At 41.3% G+C, this 23,734-nt stretch overlaps 1 protein-coding gene across 7 annotated transcripts in view; it reads right to left on the bottom strand.

Moving 5' to 3' along the window:
• The window catches only part of SLC35D4 (solute carrier family 35 member D4), a 108,499-nt gene that overhangs the window by 9,903 nt on the left and 74,862 nt on the right, over positions 1–23,734 (bottom strand). For 6 of the 7 annotated variants that reach the window (XR_005649024.1, XR_005649026.1, XR_005649017.1 and 3 more), the window contains one exon: positions 3,174–3,238. The exons of the other annotated variant lie outside the window; for it this stretch is intronic. Coding sequence is in view for 3 of the 6 variants with exons in the window: in XM_039844546.1 (XP_039700480.1) it covers positions 3,174–3,238 (65 nt within the window). In the remaining 3 variants the exon portion in view is untranslated. The remainder of the gene's footprint in view (positions 1–3,173; positions 3,239–23,734) is intronic. 7 annotated transcript variants of the gene reach the window in all.

Below are 23,734 nucleotides of genomic sequence, written 5' to 3'. Positions count from 1 at the left end.
TTTCTGTGGCTACGACAGCACCAGGAGATTATTCACGAGAAGTCCTAGGAGATGGGAGGCTACCATGGGCACACCCAGGCACCAGTGCCAGCCCCCACCAACCAGCACTGCGGTCCTTGAGTCAAACAGGTGACAATTCTGCAGGTCCAACTTGCAAGCAAATGGAGAACTAGCTCTTAGAATTGCTCTGATCCCAAACATGAGAAAAATGCTGATTTTCTAGAACTATGCCATAAAGCTGAGCAACAGTATGATTTTTGTTTTAATAATACTGGTAAAGAAATATGAAACCCTATTCTAAACCTTGTCTGCATCTCAATTTTGAAGTGCCATTCCAAGGGGTTGGGGTGGGGGATATGCTAAACCAGCAATCCCCAGACTCTTTGGCTCAGGGACCAGTGCTCCTAGGAGAATCTAATGCACGATGATCTGGGGTGGAGCTAAGGTGGTGATGCTAGCACTGGGGAGTGGCTGCAAATACAGATGAAGCTTTGCTCGCTCACCTGCCACTTTCTTCCTGCTGTGTGGCCCAGTTCCTAACAGGCCACAGACCAGTACCGGTCCACAGCCCAGGGGTTAGGAACCCCTGTGCTAAACAATATATCAAAATTGGAATGGAAACAAGTTTTATTTTTAAGGGGTCCTACGCTTGTTCTTTTTTCTAAATCAAAAGACAGTAGACCAGTAAGCAGCCACAACAAATATGAATTATTCTCCACAATGTGCTGCATCAGTGATTCAGGCTAGGCAGGAGACAGCCATAGTCACAGGGAAAGAAAGCTGTGTGTCACCAGGCCAGCAACCTATAGGCCGAGCGAAGACCCAGCCAGGACTAAACTACTTATGGGTGACAAGGAAAGCACCACTCTATGTGGTTTCATTTTAGAGACAATAGAGCCCACCTCATTGGCATAAACATCCCTAAACTAAACATTGCATTTTTCTCACCATTAAACCAAACTGTCATGACTTCTGACAAGTGACAATAGTGGAAATGGAAGATAACAGGCTTTTACTTTTATTTGATACATTTCTGTATTGTTTTAAACATCTCATAAATAGGATATATTACTATATAATTTAAAAATACATAAGTATATACTCCCCTAAGGAAGCATGCCCATTGATAAGGGAAATAACTAGCAGTTTAAGAGTTTAAACTCACCATGACCTGACCCCCCGCCCCCTACCTTCCTCTCCCTGCAGAAAACAACCAAAACCCTTGGTGATGATGGCATCGACTGCTTTGCATATAGTAATCTGCAGGGGAGCAAAGTCTTAACTTGGTCAGCTCTTCAATGGGCAGAGTCTGTGTGGAGTGTTCGGAAGTGGAACGCACAAGGCTGCGTCATTCTGTTCCCAGTGTGGCTGTGACCACCTGACCCAAACAAGCCCATAGGACCTGTTTTCTCTGTCACAGACAGACAGCTCAGTAGCCTGTTTTTAAAGGGCAAGATGAAGCATTCCAATTGGGCTGTCGTTCTATGGTAGTAAGGCATTTGAGCAACCTCCACATGTCCTTGTCACTAGTCGGCCTATGTTACACGGCTGTGTGGCCTTTTCCAAGAGGTGTGATCTGAAGTTACCATCACAGCCACCACATCTATTTCCTGGGTATCCTCTCCAAAGTCATTGTCCCATGTGGCTGCCCCAGCCATCCCGCTAAAGTAGCCATGTGCTTGAGTCATAACCTGTTTAACGCCCTTCACCAGCTCTCTCCTGCATCTACCACAGAGCCCATAGGCCTTGCGGGGGGCACCACCTTCTATGAGGGAGGCAGACCCTAATGAGCAGAACAGTGAACAAGGAAGGTGAGGACTATCGGAACCACCAGGAAGGAAAGAGCCAAGGAAACAGGAAGTAGTGAGGACACTTTCTATAGAATGTGGTCAGGAAAGGCCTTTCTGAGGTTGCCTGGATATAGAGACCTGGAGGAAAGTCGGCGGATAACCGCAAAGCTGGGTGGAAAGCACTCCAGGCTGAGCAGATGAGCCCAAAGGCTCTGAGGTGGGAACGCGGATGCCAGGGTGAAGGCACAGAAAGCCTCTCTCTCCCCTGATCTCCAGGCCAGTTTAGTCACCTACCTACTGATATCTCAACTCCCAGGTGTAACAGGCACCTCAGTCCTAATATCTCCAACCCGACTCCTGCTAACCCTCTACCCCGCTTACAGAACACTGCCCTTCATATATTATTTCCCTTCTCTGAAAGGCAACTGAATTCTTTCCACTGCTCAGGCCAAAAATCTAGAAGTCCTCCCAGACTCCTCTCTTTCTCTCCAATCCTATTGCCTTTACCCTCAGTATACCGCAGGCATCCTACCACTCCCTACCATTTCCATTGCTGCCAGCCTGTTCTCAGCCATCTTGCATCTAGATCATTGCCAGAGCCTCTAATCAGTCTTTCTGCTCCCTCCCCACCCCCTCTATAGCATATTCTCCACACAGCAGACAGAGGGATACATTTTTGACAAAGGAGCATGTGGCTCAAAATCCTCTAATCGCCTCCCCTCTCAGTCAAGCTAAAATCAAGCCTTTACAATGGGCTTTAAGGCCTCACATGGTCAGCTGCTGACCACCTCTCTATCCTCATCTCCTACTACTACTCTCCTTGTCATGCTGCTCTGGTCACATTACTCCTCAAGCAGACAAAGCAACTCCCACCTCAGGGCCTTTGTACTTGCTATTTCCGCCAATAACCCCATGACTCACTTCCTCACTTCCTTCAGGTCTCTGCTCAAACATCACAGGGACATGCAGTGCTGTCTTTAAGCAAATGGGTGGATACATTCTAAACAAGGGTGATTTGAAGCTTGTCTAAGAGAAAGTAAATGGAAGGGTCAAAGAAAAAAAACCCAAACATAGCTATATATATAAATAGTGAGTCACCAATAATGTTTACTCTTGTGTGGACGAGTAGCTGGAAGGTATACTGGTCATGTTCTGTGTCTGGATCTGGTTGCTGGTTGTAGTAGGTATAATGTATTCAGCTAGTGAAAAGTCTTTAAGTTGTATAGTCATGATATACGCACTCTTCTAAATGTATATTTAAATGTCAAAATATATACCCAATACACATATCCTTTCTTCAATATTTGAGAGCAAAAATTAGTATCCTGATGAAATCCAAATAACTACTTTTCATTTCCTCTTTCTATGTAAACAAAGACTTACCATCCCACAGTTGCACTGGTCAGGATCATATCAAACAGCAATATTGATAAACCAGCTGTGATCACCTGCAGAAATAATTCCAACAGAAGGTCATCAGAGAGGTAGGACTTCAGTGACCTTCCCTAAAGTCATTTGCACAGGCTTAGTTCACGTTAGTTCAGATCTCCAACATTAACATTTCTTTCCACCTCATGTCCCTTTCCCCACACATTTCCTAGTCCTGTATTTAGTGCTGCCTCTGAGCAAAGCATTTGGTACAGAAAGTGCTAAATCCTAGTCTGTTTTGGAGGTGGGAATCTTCAAAGAAGCATTTCATTTCCAAACTCTTCAAAAGAAGAGACACAGAGCCAACACCTCACTCATCCTCTCCAGGGCAAGGGTGTAGTAAGAACACTCATTTCCATCTTATCTAGTCTGCACAGAATTAATCCCAAAGTCAGTGGTGCTCATTAACCTGTTCCTAGAACCTCCAGATGAAAACTATCAATCTGCCTTTTCTCATAATGCCATCTCTTCTCTGTCCTAATGCCTCTTTCTGGCCCATGTCACACATTCTAAGAATCCAGGTGCTTCCTGTGGAAGGGAGCAATTTATTTGTTAATTATTTGCAAAGATCTAGATTCCAAAGGAGACGGAAGAGGTTACCCCCATATCTTTCTCAGCCAGGAATTACAGAAAAGTCTCTTAGAAATGGCAATAACGGGACTCAGACTTCCACAGAGCATCTAAACATTTGGCACAAAGAGTGTGCGTGAACCAAAGCCCCAACTTTGTCAACACTTGGAATGTCTGCTTAGGAAAAGATTTTTGTCTCCCCAGTATTCTGCATTCTGAAATACCAAACAACTTCCATTGGGAAGGTCACCCTTAAGAATTCCTTTCTTGCAAGAAGTAAGAAGTAGGCTGTATTGGGATGGGTCACTCCTTGGAAAGGTCAACTACCATCTCACTAATGGGGACTTCACATGTTATGTCAGAAGCCTCTTCAGGTCTCCAAGTGAGCAGATGGAAAGAAGGAAGTACATTTAATAAGTCTCATTGTCATTCATTTACCATCTCAAAAAGAAGTCTGGAAATATGAGCCAGGAACTCTCAGTAGATAAACTTCGTGAGACTTTGGAAACTTCGTGAGACTTTGGAACCTTTGTAGTTTACCCATTTGGAGTCACTTTCTGTTTGCTTCCCTTTATGGATTTGTAGCCAAAAACCTTGAGAACAAGAAGGCCTGTGCTGTCTTCAAGAACAAAAATGAAGTGGTAACAGAGTCACAGAGACAATTGCAAAGGGCAACGGGAAAGTGATATTTCAAAGTGCTGAGCACTGGGTTTTATCGTAAAGAGCATAAGTGGTACCTGTTCTTCCATTCCACCCTCCTTTTGTTTTATTTAGGACATCTGCATCTATGGTATAAATCAAGTGAGCCTAAAATTTTATTATCTTGCAAAGCAATCATCTAGTTTTAGAAACAAGGTGATACCAACCACCTAAGTTAGTTCATCAGCTTTCCTTATTTTCCCATAAAGGGTTAAGGTAATCTGTACTGTGGAAGCTTCTAGTTGAGAATGGGTAATGACCACTGTCCTGATCAAGTCTTCTCCTTCTCTTTAATTGCAGTTTGCCATTTTCAGTTTTTCTAAATATGTATTTCATCTAGGTGTTCCAACTTATTACATTTAGCTGTTTGGAGAAATAGTATTTTATCTCATTTGTACCCATTTTTATCACCTTCTCTTTTATTCTTACTTTCGTTGTCATTTTCTCTTCCCTTTTTCCTTCCTTTGCTTCCTTAGTCTTAACCGAAGTTAATTTTATTAATCCCCCTTTACTTTTGCAACTTCTTGAACATTTCCTGCGGTGGTGCCAATGGAGATGTATGTTTTGGAACTGCTGAAAAAGGCTCCATTCAATGGAAGGATATTAGTGCTGCTGGCAGCTTGGAACACATCACTAAATTTCCAAAGGCTTTCCTAATTCTTCACCATTGTCTTCATGTCCTTTGCTTCTTTTTATCAGCTCCTTTTTCTCTTTTTTTCCAACTTTATTGAGGAATACTTGACAAACATAATCGTACATATTCAAAGTGCACAATGTGATAATTCGGTACACATATATATTCACAACCTTCTTTGAACAGTTTCTCTCCTCACTCTCTGATTGCCTTTTTCATATGACTTTCAGTCTAGTCTGTGAAGGTGACACCTCCCACATGCCCTGCTAATAGTCACAGCCAAGGACTTGTGTCTCTGTTCCTCTGTGAGTTTCTTTAGCTTAGGAAAATTCTCGTCTGCTGTGAGATAGACAGCTGGCCTACTTGTTCCTATTAACTGCACCTTGTGCCAAGAAAAACACATCTTAAAATTTCAAACCAGCCCTTACTTGAAAATAAGGTTGGTTTAGTAGCCACACTGGTGCCTTTGCCATCTGCTGCTTCCTGGAAATGTTTGTATAGTCTCCTGCCTTTCTCCCGGGCCACTTTTTCAAACTTCTCTAAATTTTTATCTCTCAATGAGCATATATTCTGCTGGCTGACTCGCTGAAATTTCACAAATAGCATTGTCTTGTTTCTGTAGAGAATGTACAGTGAACTTGTTTACACTGTAGAGCTGCTGTGGAGTTGGATGGGCCACTTTTTAATCTACTTCAGTAAGAACCTTCAGTTTCTTAGGCTTCTGCACTTTCTTTTATTTCCATTATCAACCCTAGAATTCAGATCTCTTCTCTTTTTGGAGTCTCTCTCTCTCTCTCTCTCTCTCTCACACACACACACACACACACACACACACACACACACACACACGCAGCGTGCTTTTGAACTTTTACACACGCACACACACACATGCACACACACATACCACATCATCAAAGTTAGAAAAATCACTGCATAAGGATGAATAGCAGCTGACAATACTTTGCTGCTTTTGGCATTTGGCACCGGGCAGTTGATCAGCCCTACTTATCCACTTAGTGACTTACACTCACACATCCACCTCACCGTGTGAGAGGTTCAAATTTGTACCTCAGCCAAAAAGTAGATTTCTATATGCCATAGGCTGCCAGGGCAGCTCAAGAACACTCAAAATATGAATGATAAATCTGTTCATGCCAAGAGCCTACTCCACTTCTAATTCCAATGAGGAACAAACAGAAGCCAGGAGTGGCTACCTGTGCAAGTCTGGGTACAGAATGTCTTATGCATCGTCGCCTAGGGGTGGAACTTGAGAGGTGGAAGGGATTCCCTAAGCTCAGAAGTGGGGGAAACTGTGACCCAGAGATGGTGTGTGACTTGCTCCAGGGGCCTGGCTACTTCACAGCAGTGAGCAGTAGAACTAACGCCCTGACTCTCACAGCCAGAAACTCAAGAAGGGTCTACACAAGCTCCATTCAGCTTTTTTGAAAAAAGAATCCACAGAAAGCAGGGACTCAAATGTGCAAACCTATGTTCACAGCAGTATTTTTCACAATAGCCAAAATTTGGAAGCAACTCAAGTGTCCACTGATGGATGAATGGACAAGCAATATGTGGTTTATACATACAATAGAATATTATTCAGCCTTAAAAAAAGGGAAATTCTGTAATATGCTATGACTTGATTGAAACTTGAAGACATTATGCTAAGTAATATAAGTCAGACATAGAAGGACAAATACTGTATGATTCCACCTGTAGTAGGTACCTAGCATAGTCAGACTCAAATAGAGTATAATATGAGGCTTTCGGGGCCTGGGAAGAATGGGGAATGGGAAGTTAGTGTTTAATGGGTGCGGAGTTTCAGTTTGAGATAATGAAAAATTTCTGGAGATGGATGTCAGTAAAAGTATAAACTTAAAAAAAAAAACCTTTAAAATAGCTAAAATCTGCTCAAGAAAAAGACTTTAAGTTACTCTTGGAACTTGACATTCAAAAGACACAAAAGTAGCAGCCATTACTACCAATTGTTCTTGCTTACGAAAAGCACTTTTAAAAATAAATTTTTCCCCAAAGTAAAAAGAGTCTTGAAGTTTGAGGAATGTCTCCTTGCACATGCAGATCTGAGTAACAAACACCAGGACCTGCCACAGGCGGAGGGATGCCAACAACAGCAGAACCCAATACATTGTGTCGGGCGGCAGGCCTTTGAACTTCCTGGCTTTGTCAATGGATGTCACAACCTCTGTGTTATTTAAACAGAGTTTGGTATTTAAAGCAGATCAGGTTTGTTTTTTAAACATTCATTTCACTCCTAAGTCAAATTTTCTGTTTGTTTAAAAGAAAATAAAAGGTAGCGATTGTTAGTGGAAACCGGCCTGATAGTCCCTGTATTTGGGGGAGAATCAGAGATTCAGATTCATGTTGTTTGTTATTGATATGCTGTTGCTGTTTTTTAAATACATATGACTTTTTTAAAAAGTGACTTACTGCAGTGTTCACGGGCCTTTCACTGTACTTGCCTTAGTCACAGCCATGCATCCCCCCTCCCGCCCCCTGCAGCACTTAAAATGGTTGTAGTTTCTCAAACACGGTTTCATACCATCATCTTGACTTTGCTTAGCAAGTTCTCTTTGCTTGGAGTAATTTCACAGGCATCCTCACACAATTCCTACTCACTTTATGAAAATCCATTTCTAGAAAACTTTTTCTGAACCTGGCCCCAATCCGTACATCCAAGCGGATCAGGCACTTCCTCTGGGGGCTTCCATAGCCCCTTGCCATTGCACATGACAAACTCCAATGAACTGTGTGGCACTATTCATCTTTGCATGTTTGGGGCCTAGCAATAGAGACTTGTATATGGTAAGTGCCTGATACATTTTATGGAAGTGCACTAGATCATTACAGCTGGTTATATAACCCCAAAGGTGACAACATTGTTTATTTCAAAATCATTTTTCATATTTTAGGGTTAATTGGAACCTAGATCTGAGAATCATGGGGATACTCTCTCTGCCCCTCATCTCTGCTTCTTTGACCAATTACCTCCACAGAACTACAAAGAGCTCTACAGGGAGGATCTGAGACTGGCTCACTGGTTCCAAGTCCAAAAATGCCAAGGAAGATTCTGACTGGGCTCCTGGACCAACTGACTGTGGCCAGGAGGCGGAGTAATGTAAGCACATGGAAGCTCACTCTTAAACTTCATGGTTGGAATGAAGAAATAACTATCACCTTGGAGAAAGGTAAGGAAAGTATTGGGCAGATAGAACAACAGATGTCGTCTATACTATTGCCATCAACATCATCTGGGAGCGTGTAGGAAATGCAGAGTCTCAGGCCCCACCCCTACCAAGCAATAACTACTCAGAACAGGTCCCCAGGTGATGTGCATGCATATTAAAATGTGAGGAGTTCTGCTCTATGCCCTCCAACCCTAACACTGTCTCTAGACCTTCTCTGTATAGCTGGTATCACCACATCTCCGAGGAAGGGCAGACTCCAGCTTTTCTCCTGTAGTCTGTGCTGCAGTCGCATATGAATGTTACTAACGCGACCTTCCATTTAGGTTAAAGAGTAAATCTAATAAAAATTTACAATCTGAGAGCAGGCTCTCTTTTTCCCCCAGGGCTCAAGGCACTATTCCAAGTCCGCCAGACAGAAACCACAGCTAAGGCAGAGAACTCTATTTAGCATTTAAAAAATATTCAATGAACCCTTATTACTAATCCCATGATTTATTACCATGATCAGTATAATTTTTAATGAGAGACAACTCATGCTACACTCCCAGCATGGTTGTTAATAGTATTTGGTATCAACTTATTAAAACATACAATGAGCCATTAATTTTGTCAGGTATCAGAAAAAACATTTACCATAAGCACGATGGGATTGAGAATACAAATGAGAAACAAAAAGATAAGGGCATGTGAATGATAAATTTTAAACCTAGAGAAACCAAGGGGGAGGCAGAAAACAAGTGGCGTAGATGATAGAGGGTCTGTTCATCCCTCTGGCAACCAAATCAAAGTTGTGACAGAAACAAGGAGCAAACAGCAAAGAAAAATCACCTGGGATCTGGAAAAGCAAGCCATACAACTAGAGGGAAATCCAAGAAAGCACCCTGCCACGGCAGAAGGTAGGATGGGCGAGGACATGGGGCTCCCCGGTCCGGAGCAGCTGAGTGTGATGGAGGCTGTGGCAGCAGCAGCAGCAGATGCCTCTTGAAGGGACCGTGTCTGCAAGCGGACTTTCATGGTGATGGACCTGCTCGTTCTGAGCACCAGCGCCAGGTCGGCTGTTCTAGGGCGCCAGGGACATACAGGGGGACACTGCATTGTCAGAGTGAGGGCCCAGGAGAGATTCGCTCTGTACAGAGGTGCCAGCAGTATCCATCGTTCCTCTGTTGAGCCCTTCTCCCTTCCAGTGAGCAGACACAGTGCCGCCGTAGGGGAGACGTTATCAAACTGGATAATAGAGGTCGCTCTGCGCAGAGAATGCCCTCAAACTCTGCCTCCTCCGACTCACGGCCCCACCCAAGCCACATTCAGGTATATCCTCAGCAAGTCAGGTGCTCCTTGCTGAGCAGCGCCTAGACTCACACTGGTGGCAGTTGGCCTTGGTTTATGGTGTGGCCTTTTAAGGCAACTATAAGCACAGCATCTGTGGATTGCTTGCTCAATCTTAACAGGTGGCCCCAGAGGGACATAGGCTTGGGCTAAACTTGGCCGGTAGCTGAACCCCTCTCAAGACTGTGCCACTGGACACCTACTTCACAAATCCACACTAATAAAATCTGGAGACTTAGGAGCTTTGCTTAGTACATAGAAACAGACACAGAAAGGCAGCCAAAATGGGAAGACAAAGAAGCAGAAACCATATGAGAGAACAGAACAGAGATTCAGAAATAACGGAGTCAAGCAATCTAACAGGTGCAGAGTTCAAAACATTGGTTTTAAAGATGCTCAATGAACTTATGGGAAGTATATATGAATTCAGTGAGAACTTCAACAAAGAGATAAAAACATAAAAGTGGAAATGGAAATTATAAAAAGGAACCAGTCAGAAATGAAGAACACATTATCTGAGATGAGAAGTATATTAAATGGAATAAACAAAGTGAATAAAGAAGAGGATCAAATGACTTACATAAAGGATGGGGAAGCCAAGGATACTCAATCAGAATGGCAAGAAGAAAGAAGCCAAGACTATAATAATAATTTAAGGAGTCTTTGGGACCCTATTAAAGGTAAAATATCCATGTCATAGGGGTATCTGAAGGAAAACAAGATGTTGAACAGCTGTTTGAAGAAATAATGATGGAAACTTTCCTAACCTGGTGAAGGAAATAGACATACAACCCCAAGAAGCTCAGAGAGTCCCCAGGAAGCTCAGAGGAACCCAAAGAGACCCACGCCAGACACATCATAATTAAAATGCCAAAGATTAAATACAAAGAAAGGATCTTAAAAGCACCAAGAGAAAAGCAGATAGTTACCTACAAGGGAGCACCGATAAGACTGGCAGCTGAATTCTCAAAAGAAATCTTGCAGGACAGAAGGGCTTGGCACAAAATATTCGATGTGATGAAAACCCAGGATCTAAAATCAAGAATACTTTATCCAGCAAAGCTATCATTTAGAGTTGAAGGACAGATAAAGAGCTTTCCAGACAAAAAATAAGCTAATGAAATTTATCAACACCAAGCCAGTATTACAGGAAATGTTGGAGGGACTTCTTTAAGAAGAAAAAACATGTATCAGAAACAGGAATAAAGAATGGTAATAATTACATTCCTATCAACAAGTACCTCAAATGGAAAAGAATGAAGTGCTCCAACCAAAAGATAGAGTGGCTGAATGGATAAGAAAACAATACCCTTACATGCCACCTACAAGAGACTCACTTCAGATTAAAAGACACAGACTAAAAGGAAGCGGATGGAAAAAGATGTTGCCTCGATGGACCTAGAGGGTATTGTGCTGAATGAAATGCATCAGATAAAGACAAATATTGCATGATTTCACGTACATGTGGAATCTAAAAAACAAAATCAACAACAACAGAAGTGCAAATAAACTCATAGATAGATACAGAGAATATTTAGAGGGATACTAGATGGGAGAGGGTTTGGGAGAAAAAAAAAGGCAAAGGAATTATGAAGTACAAATGGATAGTTGTAGAATAGACATGGAGATTTAAAGTGTAGCATGGGAATGATGGTTAATAATGTAATAAATATGTAAGGGGGAAGAGGGGTACTAGATTTAGTTGGGTGATCACTTTTCAAGTTATGTGGATCTCTGATCACTATGCTATACAACTGAAACTGATATATTATTGTATGCCAACTATAATGGAAAAAAACTCATCAAATTGTACAATGTAAATACAAGCAACTAATTCTCTATAATATTTCAATAAATACAAAAAAAGAAGAAAAAAACCTAGAGAAACTTTAAATGATTTTTAACAAACCTGTGCATTTTACAGAAGAAACAAGAGAACAACATTAGAAAAAAAAATGTGACATGAATATCTCATTCATGGAAGGTAAGGGAAGAAAGTAACCAAAATTTAAAGAGGCATAAAATGTTTCAGACTGATATCAGGCTCTGCAGTGTCACATATATGAGCTCATATGCTCCTTTCAATGTTCCCGCACAGAGGATGCTTAGTCCTACTTTACAGATGAAGAAACTGAAGCTCCCAGAGGTTAAATACCTTGCGCAAGGCATACAGTTAAAACAAGGGAAGAGCTGGGACTGACACCCAGGTCTCCTGATTCCTGTGCCAATCCTCTTTTTTTAACTCTAAGCTACCCTTGATGGTAACTTTGCTTAACTCTAGAGATGCCACAGTGACTCAGTTGTTCTCAACCCTGGTTACACATCAGCATCTTTGGAGAAATTTTGAAAAAAAAAACAAACTGAAGTACTTTCCCATATCAATCAAATTGGAATATCTTATAAGAGGCCCAGGTATAAGCATTTTTAAAAAGATCCCCTAGCAATTCTCATATGAAGCTGGGGTTGAATCTGTAATTATTGATGTATTATTAATTTGAGTAAAAGTAGCCATATAATTGCCAAAATTTACAGAACAAGTTTAAAACACTGATGAATAGGTTAGAACCTAGTAAAAAAAAGACATCATCATCACTGTTATCATTATCACCACCATCACCACAGATACCATTTACTATACACCATTTTATATTCCCACAAGCAGTGTATGAAGATTCCAATTTCTTCCCATCTTTGTTCTCATCTGCCTTTTTTATTATAGCCATCCTAGAGGGCATGAGTGGTATCTCCTTGTGCTTTGAGTGGCATTTTCCTGATGGGAACATCTTTTCATGGGCTTATTGGTCATTTATTATCTTCTTGGAAAAACTATCTTTTCAAATCCTTTGCCCACTTTTAACCTAGTTATCTGTCTTTTTACTATTGACTTACATGAGTTCGTTATATATTCTAGATACGAGTCCCTTATTGGATATATGATTTTCCTATGGATTGTCTTTTCATTTTCTCGATGGCGTCCTTTGCAGCCCAAAAGTTTTTAATTTTGATGAAGTACAATTTATCTGTTTTTCTCTTTTATTGCTTGTGCTTTGGGTGTCAAGACCACATTCTGAACAGCAAGGAATTCTAAATCGCTATTCTATCCAATGCTAAACATGTATCATACCATTATATTCTGGTTTCCTTTTTATAGAGCCATTCATTCATTCTTCCTTCAAACATTTATTTTCTGTTTTAGAACATTACCTATACAAATTATGTACATTATTTGATTTATAAAGAGTTTCCAATTTGATTTTAAGAAAGAAGCCAAATTCATGCTATCTGATATGAATCTGAGGCTTTGTGATTCAGTAGAAATCTGGAGATTGGATCTAATAAGTATATACAGCAGAGCCTCAATTAGTTTTAGTTCATTGTTTTGTTCAATGTCATTTAATTATAACATGGATGAGGAAAAAAAAACTGATTCCTAGCTTGGGCCACTGTCTATGTGTCCTGTCCAGGGCTGGTTTCTGCTTTGTGCCCTGAGCTGCTGGGATAGGCTCTGGCCACCTGCAACTCTGAATTGGAATAAGCAGATTGAAAAATAATCTTACTTGTTTTTATTAATCTTTCTTAAATGTATATATAGCTCACATTTATTTCAATGTTTAATATTAGAAGTGTTCTGGGTATTTATTTAGAAGTTTAATGATGTTTTTGTGACCGGGAATATACCATAGAAACTTAAGTCTTGTATATATCAATTAGCCTACAGTAAAATTGATTTTGTTATACACCATTTTGCTTAAAGTCACAGTTTCCAATAACCTATCAAGGACTTACTGTATATTTAATGAAAAAGACTAGAAAACCTCATGTAGTAATTTTCCAAATATATTCATAGTAATTTTAACCAGTTCTTTAAGGTAGGAATAGAGGAATAGTGTTGAGATGATCTAATCTCTCTCTTTCAGCACTATAAAGATGTCATTCCATTGTCTATTGGTATTCATAGTTTTAGTTGAAATGTCAGTTGATTCTTTAATTTAAGGTAATTTCTTCTCTGGTTGATTTTAAGATTTTCTTTTTATCTTTGGTTTTCAACAGTTTGACTGAGATATGCCTAAGTATGGTTTTTGTATTTTGTGTTTGTGGGTGGATGTTTTTCAGCAGTTTTGGAAAATCTTCAGCCATTCTCACTTCAAATATTGATTTTTTCCAGTCTTTCTCTCTCTCTCACTCACCTTCTCTCAACTTCTAGATCTCTAGTTACACATATATTAGACCTCCTGACATTTTCACCCATGTCTCTTATGTTTTGTTTTGTTCTTTCCATTCTTTTCCCCTCTTTATGCTTCACTCTTCTCTCTAAATGTGTCCAGTCTGCTCTTAGACCCATCGAATAAGTTATTAATTTCAGATATATTTTTTCAGTTCAATAATAACTAATTGATTTTTTCACAGATTCCAATTTTGAATTGAAATTCTCTCATCATTTAATTCATCTTGTCCTTTATTTTCTTTAGCATATTATTCACAGTCAATTTTTAAGTTATTGCTAACATCAACATCTGAATCATTTGTAGTTCTGTTCCTATTATTTTTTCTACTTGATTATCAGGAATTTTTCCTGACTGTTCACATGTCTATAACTTTGACTGTATGCTGGATATTGTGTACAAGAGAACTGTAGAGGCTCCCGCTGATAGCTTCTACCAGAAGTGTTGCCCTTCTCCTCTAATGGGAAGATGGGCTCAATCCAATCAGAGACTGAGTGAATCACAGATGGGATGCAGCTCTAGTAAGATTCAGTTCACCTCTACTTTATCTAGTCCTTCAAGTAGGGCCCTCCCAGACTTGTGTTTAAGAGCTTGGTGGATCTCTGTCTCCTCATCCCTAAAAGTTCTGCTTTTCAGAAGTTTTGGCCTTAGCTTTTTAGCCTTCCATCACACATAGGTTCGAAATCTGGCAATTGTACATTTGCTGCATGCCTTTTCTTTTAGCAGGAATTTCTCTCCTAAGCACCCCAAGACTGTGAGAGTTTTCACTTTGCCTTTCTGGGCCAGCCTGCAACCTCTTAAACTACTCCCAGAACTCAGTAAATGTCTCATGGGAAAACTGGATTTGTCTTTGGGGCTCCTCTAGTTTCCAATCCATTAAGCCAGTTCTACAAGACTGTTAAAAGCTCTGCTAGTTTCTTTTTTTCCACAGAATATTTCCTCTTCTTGGACCAAGCCAGATCCTTAGCCCACACCGAGAACCAAGAAATATCCTCCCCTTCCCCCACCCCCATGAAAAAAAAAGAGCCTGTGTTACTCAGTATATCTAGAAAGGATTCTTCTTGCTCTGAAAATTAATTTAGTTCTCACTACTTTTACAGATTTCCAATTCATTTAAAAATATAATTTCTGCAATTTATTTTTCTCTCTAGTTGTTTCAGTTGAATGTTGGCCTATCACAAGGTATGACATTCTGTCCTGAAGTAAGGGTTTTACTTTAGTATATAGATGAAGAAAATAAGACCCAGAGAGATGGTCAAAGCCACTGGTTTCCAAACCAGGCTTGGCCAACCACTATTTCCCTAAGGCCACCTTGAACATCATGGTGAGGCAAGGTGGGATGCTTTATTTGATTTGTTCTGAATATCTTCCTGATCAGTGACTAACTAATCATTACAACTTGAATTAGCTTTGTTTTTATCTTAGTCTAAGACATTGTGTATAACAGCCTGAGACAACAGGACTTTTTCAATGGCACAGTCTCTTTCCTGCAGGCACAGAGTTTCCAAAATGATGCAAGTGATGGTGATTAATTACAGGCTAGAGGTGAAAGGAACATACAGTGTCTTCTCATGATACAGGTTTTCTTTGCCTATGGAAGAGAAAACTCTTGCCTTCTATCTTTTTACTTGCTTCCAAGTTCACTCATGTGGGAAGAATTAGTCACCTGATTGTATATCTACTGAGGCTCTAGTGCTTTAAAGGCAAGAATCCAGATTCCACATGGTTTCTTTTTTCTCTTGAATCCATGCAATAAAATTCTCTTCACTCTCTGTTTCTACCTGTTGCGGGTGGAAGTGGAGGATGAGAAGGAAGCCATGTCTCCTATAGGAGAAAAAGCCATAAGTCTCTAAACTAAGGTTGAGTTTTTAAACTCAACTTTGTTTCCCACTTCTTTACTATTCCTTGTCCATATGTTTTTTACTCCCCAAAAAGGGTGGAGGATTAGGTAGTAGAGTTCAAGTACCAAAATTCTGAACTCTTTAGCATATACTATGTCCTGAATGTGTCTTTTCATACCAACTGACACTGCTCCTTTGGTTAAAGCTTCAGAGATCTGTGGACCTTTGGACCTTTCCTCTTGGACTTGCTATCTTCCTTGCATAGTCACGCAGAATGCATCAGCTCATCCCTAAGTTCAGTGCCAGACTCTTCTCACTAGTACTCATATTTCTCAAGAGGCCATATTAATATCATGTCTACTAAAGAGGTGTTTCCTGGTACCTTTGGAGGGCTTCTTCCTTTTATCTATCTCTGTGGGTGTCCCACTTCAGCTCATCCTAAAATACCTGATTTAGTTGGATTTTGTTTGTTTTATTTGCCCTTTAAATAAAATGGCTCTCAATTTGCCAAGTATAAAGAGCCAAACAATGTAGACATATTTAGAACATTCAATTATAGAAGACAAATGCAGAATTTGAAACTACCTTATATTCCCCTCAAACTCAATTTAGTGACAACCTGGTGTAGAGTCAATAGATTCTTCATTCTAGTACTTTTTATATTCTCAACTTTCTCAGTTTCATTTTATTCAATAAATGTACTCATTAACTGTCAAACTTCCTTTTAGAATGATGAACTTCTGGCAAAGTTATCTTTTAAACTCTTGTCCTGCTGATTAAAAAGTTCTATCACTCTCCCAAGTTAAGCAGTACTCTGTGCTTCTGGAAAGGAAGGGCATGTCGCTAAGGTATTTTTATTTTCTAAGTTGTTTTGATTCACTCGAAGGGGAGATCTAATCTCCATGGTTTATTTTTAGAAATGAAATTAATTTAAGCTCAAAGGAGCTTTAAATAAAAGCATCATAATTATACTTACTCCAAAGCTGTGAGGATTTTTTTCATCTCCTTTTGATATAACAATAACTTCAATTATTGTTATACTTAGCAATAATGGAGGTGAAAGAATACATTTTGCCAGACGATATACATCAAGACCTTCTCTCAATGTTCAAAGATGGGATATGTGGTGCCCATTTGGTAAGAACCCTCTTGCGACCTTTGACCAGCCTCCTTCCTTAACTCCAACAATTCCTGAAAAAGTATCATATGGAAGGAGTGAGATCATGGTGTCAGGGCCCTACCCTGACTCTCACTCTGGTAACACTCAGTCTGACATGACCAGAGAGTCAGAACTCCTTAGACATGTGCAATACTTGCACAAGATTCACTCTACCAGCTCTGTTCCATGTGAGGGACTTACACAAACCAGGAAGACTTTCTAGCACTTGCCACACAACTCTTGGCACTCACTGCAAAGTGTCGATAGGTTACCTGTGAACTCTTCTGCTATGAACTGATTGTGCCCTACTTCCCTACCCCACAATTCATATGCTGAAACCCTAATTTCCAATGTGATAGTATTTGGAGATGAGACCTTTGGAAGTTAATTAGAGTTAGACAAGATCATGAGGGTGGGGTCCACATGATAGGATTAATATTCTTATAAGAAGAAAGCAGAGAGCACTCTCTCGATCTCCCCACCCCCATGTGAGGACACAGCTAGACAGCAGCCATCTGCAAACTAAGAAGAGAGTCCTCACCAGACATTGACCCTGCTGGCACCTTGATCTTAGACTTCCCAGCCTCCAGAACTGCAAAAAATAAATGTCTGCACTTTAAGCCACCCATTCTATGGTATTTTGTTATGGCGGCATGAACTAAGACATTATTCCTTGCTCTTTTGGAGAATTTAAAAAAATGAAAGTTAAAAAAAAATGACTATTTCAAAACTGAAATTGACTTAGAAGTGAAAAAGGAAAAAGGACTTGATTTATTGCTGGCATAAAGCTGAGGCCAAATTACATTCACCAAGCACTACACTAGGCACTAGGGAGGCAAAAATGAAAGGCAAAACTCTGCCCTCACAGCACCCCTATGCTAGATTAGCTGATTCTTGAGGTCACTAAGGAAATAATTTCAATATAATATGCTGAGTGCTAAGGTATGCTTATACCCTGAATGTTACGGGAAAAACCCCGCAGAGAGATGATGTCATGCTAATCATGAAGGACAAATAAGAATTATGTGGTAAGGAATGATGGGAAGGGTCTTCCACATAGAAGGAACAGCATTAACAAGCTCAGCAAACTAAAAGCCACTGCGTACTAACTGAAGTGCAAAGGGTGAGGTGAGTAGTGGCATAAAGCGAAGGAAACCTGAAGAGAGAAAACAAATCAATAGCTGGAAAAAAACCATTCCTCCTAGCAAAGTATTTTAAAAAATCCCATGGAGAATCTTATTCAGCTCAAGACAATGGGCAGTTGGTCTGTAGTTTTACCAGCCCCCTGAAGTGGGCCTGTAGTTTTACCAGCATTCCAGAGGTAATCCTTCGGCCTTCAAAAGAGCTTATCTCAATCTCATGTGCATCTACCTGAGCCATGGCAGTGGGAGAACAGTGGGCCAGCACTCTGCGAGTCCTGGGTGTTCCCCTGCTGTGTCATAAACTCACAGAGTAAGCTCAGGCAGGCCAATTCCCTCTCTGGGTTTCCCTTTCCTCCTCTATAAGACAAAGGAATCAGCTGTAAAGTATTTCTCAGAGACTGAATTGTCTTCTTTCACCTAGTATCTTTTTTTGAAGGCAGCAGGGGCAATTTTATTCATTCCCTGACTTGTTCCAGTGAGAATTTTCAAGAAGCTTAAAAAGACAGTCATTACAGACAAATTATATCAATTAGAAGTAGATAAGAAAGATGAAGGAAAGGGGAAAACAAGGATAGGGAGGCAGAGATGAGGTTAGTACCCCAAATCCACGCAGGGATGTCTGCCTAAGTGGTAAGGAGAGGGCTGTACAGAGCAGGGGAGGGGGCAGTGCATGAGTTAAGCTGCATGCTTTCCAGCAACCAAAGCCCAGACAGTACATGATCAGTCATACATTGCGTGTCCCTAAGATACAGGCAAACTAACTGCTTGTAAGAAGCCATTTAATGTCAGTCTGTCATCTGAGTTTAAAATGAAAACACAGTTACAGACATTCAAATATATTTTTCAAAGAAACCAGAGAGCAGTTTAACTTAGTAAATCAGTCAACTGCCATAATAAGCCCTGTGTAATTACCCAGAGTGAAGACTTGTCTCTGTTGAACTTATAAGGTATATCCTTTAAGAAGCTAAAATTCAGGAAGCTAAAAATAAGAGAAATCTGAACTGCAGTCTTTGCCTGGGTTCCATGATGGGAACCAGAAAGCCTAAGCACAGGTTGCTGGCGTGGGCCCACCGCTCCTCTGGGTGCAGCCACCAAACACTCTTCTCCATCAAGAAGACGGTGCTCATCAGTGGTAACTTTTCACTGAAGAAATGATAAATGATAAAACCTGTGGCCCCAGGAACATGCAAAGATTCTTAAAGCAATAAGCATGTATTTCAGAATTCCTTGGCAGTATCACAAGGAACTTGGTTTATTCATTCTACAGTAAGAATCTGCTGATTGCCTCATTGTGTTGGGGCACCAGCAATACTGCTGGGTGGCCCTGCCACATTTCACTTGGTCATCTCTTAAGCATCTGCTCCACGTGATATCAAGACTCAGGCTCTGGTCCCTGCCACAGAAGACTTCACATTCTAAGAATAATCCTGACTGCTTCTTGGACAGATCAGACAATCCTGAGTGCTTCAAATGGCACCATCACAGTACTAGCCCTCTCTCCTAGCGGTTTTGAAAGTCACATCCATTCAAACTCAGAAGGTCACCTTACCTGAGACCCTGTTCTTTCTCCCATAATGAGACCCACCTCATTGCTACCTCTATATTCTTTCTTTCGGGTACAGGTTTCTAGCAATCAATCAACTCTTTCTGGTTCAAAATCCTCAAACCCAGGTTTAAGCTCTTTATAAGCAATGGTGCAGTTATTTTCATGACATTTAGGGGGCATACTGAAGCCCATATTATTTTCTAATTTTTATTTTTAATAGGTAATACAATCATGATTCCAAAACCAAAAGCTGTAAAAATACACACAGTGAGGCATCTCCCTGTGCCCTACCCCCAGTCCCCATCTGCTCAGTTCTCACTTCCTGCCAAAGGCCATCATGTTTCTCAAGTATTAAAGTTTCTTTATGTTTATGTAAGTGAATATGAATACAGATTCTGGATTTTCTTTTTTACACAGATGCTAGAATATTATATCTATCTATCTATCTATCTATATATATATATATATATATATACATAGTTTTACTCTTTGCATTTTTCAATATATCTTGGAGATCTTTCCCTGGCTGTACATAGAAAACATTATCGATTTTTTTTTTACAGTATTCCATTGGCCAGATGGACTCTAGTCCTCTGCTGATGGACACTGGGATTGTTTTCTGCTTTTTGCTCCTATAAATAATGTTGTTTAACAACCTTGCACATATGTCACTTTAGACTGGTGGAAACATATGTAAAGGGTAAGTTCTCAGAAGTGGAAGTGTTGGATCCAGGGGTATACATTTGTAAGTCTTGTAAGTATTGCCAAGCAGCCCTAGATTGGATTGAGGCAACTGATATTTCTACTAGTAAGGAATAGAGTGTGTGCTCTCTCACAGCCTTGTCAACCAAATATGTTGTCTTTTAAAACTCAGAATCACCCTTCCAGACAGAGGCTCAGCCAGTGTAAATGCAGCCAGACCGGAGGTGGCAGGGTAGAACTATGGCTCAGTGCTGGCTGCTGGAGGCCCAAACAGCAAAGGCAGAAACAGTGAAAGGTCTCTATGGACCTCGGGCAGGCTCCCCCACACACAGGCTCGTGGCCATGGGGTGCCATGATGACACACCCTGTAAGTGCCACAGGAGAAAGGCTGTGACTGAATCCCTACAGAGTCTCTGGTGCCCTGCAGGGCCCAGAACCTTCAAGGGCTCCGTAAATATCTGCTGAATGAATAAATAAACTCAGTTGGCCAGTGGGGCCCAGCAGAGAGGGCAGGACCAAAGGGGCACCAGCCTGGGCACAGAAGAGAAAGTGCGAGACACAGAGATGGACCTTCTCCTTGGGGTTCTTGGAAACGTACTCCCGAAATCCAAGGGGGGAAGAATTTTGTTGATGGGTTTAGTTTTGGGATGTGTGTGACTTTGCCTTCTCTACTGCGTGTTTGGATAGGACTAAGGGAAAGTGGTTAGAGAAGAGGGTGTTGTTCATTTATGTGTTCCAATGAAGACACTGCAAAGCCCTTGTCACATTAACCTTACAGTTTGCTCAGATGTTCAGTATGTCTTCTTCTTTTCAGTTTCAGTCAAGAAACATCAATTCTACAAGGAGTTAAATGGGAAAATATAAATAAGCTGCTGGCCTTTATGCTGATTTCCCCAGGGAAGGGATACAGCAAAGGACTGCTGGGATCTAGAGAGAGCAGGACCACCATCGGCCATCTGTTAACCTTCTCAGAACATGAGGCTGGGTCAACGGTGGGGTCCAGAAACCCATAGACTGGATATAGAAGTGGATCACTAAAATCGTCATTTTAAAATATAGAACTTTTGTGCCGCATCACCAAAAAAGTGCACTGAATGAACTGGTTTGCTCAGTATCTTGGCCAAGAGCTCCCTGTTAGCCTTGTGTAAAACCATAGCCTTCCCCTCAGCCACCAGCTGAACCTGCCAAGGCCCTCTGGGACTTTGCGGCATATTAATGGAATCAGTGGAACTCATGCCTACCACCAGGATCTTAACTGCTAGCCTATGTATTGTAGTCATTCCATAGCTGCTAGAGGGAAGAAACTGCTTTTTCTGCAAACTTAACATTGGAGACTTCTGAGTTGACCACAAAGGCAACTACAACACAGGGCTTTGGAAGTGACAGGGAGAGTAAGGAGGCTGCTAAAAACAAACTCCTGGGCAGCCTAGGATGAAGACAGGGAGAGGTGGGAGACAGGCTTCGGCCATGGGAGCCAGTTTCTTTCTTTCGTCCTTTCATTTATCAAGGCCTGTTCTGTGTCAGACACTGTGCCAAATGCCCAGACCTCTGATAAGCCTGGTGCCCTAGACTCACAGACCTCAGACCTCTATCAGGCCAAGAAAGCTCTGTACTGGGAAGCTGTATGGACTGCTTCTCCTCCCTGGGCCTCAGTTTCCAAATCCACTCCAAGCAGAGCAATAGTCCCAATACCGTTACATAAAAACCAGTTGGTAGAGAATGATCCCATTTCTGTAAAAACAGAGAAACCCAGTCATGTGTGTACAGAGAAAAGTCCTAAAGGACATTCCAAAATGTCCAAAGTGGTGGGATCACATAAGCGCTTTTTTTTCCATTTAACTTAGCTTTCTAAATTTTCTATAGTAAGTCTTTCGAAATTTTTTAAGTGAAGGAAATTGGATTAAATGGTTACTAAGGTTTTTTTCCTAGAGAATTGAAATTAAAGTTATGAGTCATAATTAAAGTTACAAATAAGGAAAACATTACTTCAATAGCGGAGAACATACCCTACAGTTAAACACCTCCAGAAAATTCAAGACCTAACCAAGGAACCGTGTCACTTACAGTCCCATGGCCCAGCCAGGCTTTGCTGCTCGGAGAGTTGGCCATGGGTTTTCCTAAGACACATCCTGACAGCATGGTCCTGCTCTGCCCATGGCTCTGCTCTGCCCAGGCGGCAGGTTGAACTCCTTCACTTTCATCTGTTTCCCATTAGTTTCTATCAGCCCCCCAGTTTCCTGGATGTGTTTTCTCTCTCCTGCAGTTACTCATTACGGAAAACTGCTACAGCAACGTGCAGGGGAGTCCAATTACGATGGACCCTTCTCTAGGAGATTATGCTCATTACATCGCATCAGACTCAGTCTCTCAAATGTCACACACACTGCAAAGGACACCCACCACGATTGTGTCTTTCAAAAGAGACCCCAGCAGGGGTGCAGGCTTTGCAGTCAAGACCTGGGCTCAAGTCTGAGTTCCTTTGTTCTAACTTAGACAAGTTACGTAACATCTTTATTTCCTCACTTCTAAGGAGGGAAGAGAAGGACATAGTTTGAACCACACAAAACTGTGATGAGAATTAAATAAGAAATGTGTCCAACTACCAACCACACAGCCTGGCATCTTGTGAGTACGCAATGTTAGCTGCAACCATTATTCATATTTTTATATCGGGTATTCAATTAGCGTTAAGTAGATCTGAATCTAAAATCTGATTGGTTAATGAGTTGCTATCTATGGAATAAAAATCGTATTATGTTTTGCCAAGAGCACAGGAGGGAGGGCAGGGTTTCTGTGTGCCAGGGAGCAGGAAGGTACCCTCACACTACACAGGGCAGAGGGGGCTGGCTAAGAATGCCCTTAGCTCTCTTTCTACAGCAGGAGCCAACAGCCTTTGGGATGCCACCTGACATGGAGTATGAGTCAGTTTGCAGGCCTGCCTAGCTTCTTCACTACTCCTAGGCCCTCAGTGATCTGACCGCTTATTTCACGCTGAAGCTGATACAGTCACCTCTCCTCACCACCACTACACCCACAGCACACACTAACACTCACATACATCTCATCATGCTGGTAATGAGGGAGTCCCAACTTGGTAAGTATGTTCAAAACGTGCCCCACCTCCAGCTCCAAAGCCATAAAGCCAAGAGGAGCCTGAGAGGCATGAGGAAGGCAAACCAACATGGCAAACCTGAGAGCGTCCAATGTAAGCAGGGAAGAGTGCCCAATGTAAGCAAACATTCATTTAATCAAACCGCAAGGCAGGCCTGGTAGTCTTCTTAATTAGTCCAGCCCCCTAAACAGAGGTCCTCAACTTTTGTGGCACCAGGGACCGGTGCCCCTATGAGAATCTAATGCCTGATCATCTTAGGTGGAGCTGAGGCTGTGATGCTAGCGCCGGGGAGTGGCTGCAAATACAGATGAAGCTTCACTTGCTCACCTGCTGCTAGCCTCCTACTGTGCAGCTCG

This window comes from Pteropus medius, unplaced genomic scaffold, assembly GCF_902729225.1.
Source record: "Pteropus medius unplaced genomic scaffold, Ma_sr-lr_union100, whole genome shotgun sequence".
Classification (NCBI taxonomy): domain Eukaryota; kingdom Metazoa; phylum Chordata; class Mammalia; order Chiroptera; family Pteropodidae; genus Pteropus; species Pteropus medius.
Note: the sequence above shows the minus strand (reverse complement) of the source record. Positions and strands in the feature narration are given on the sequence as shown.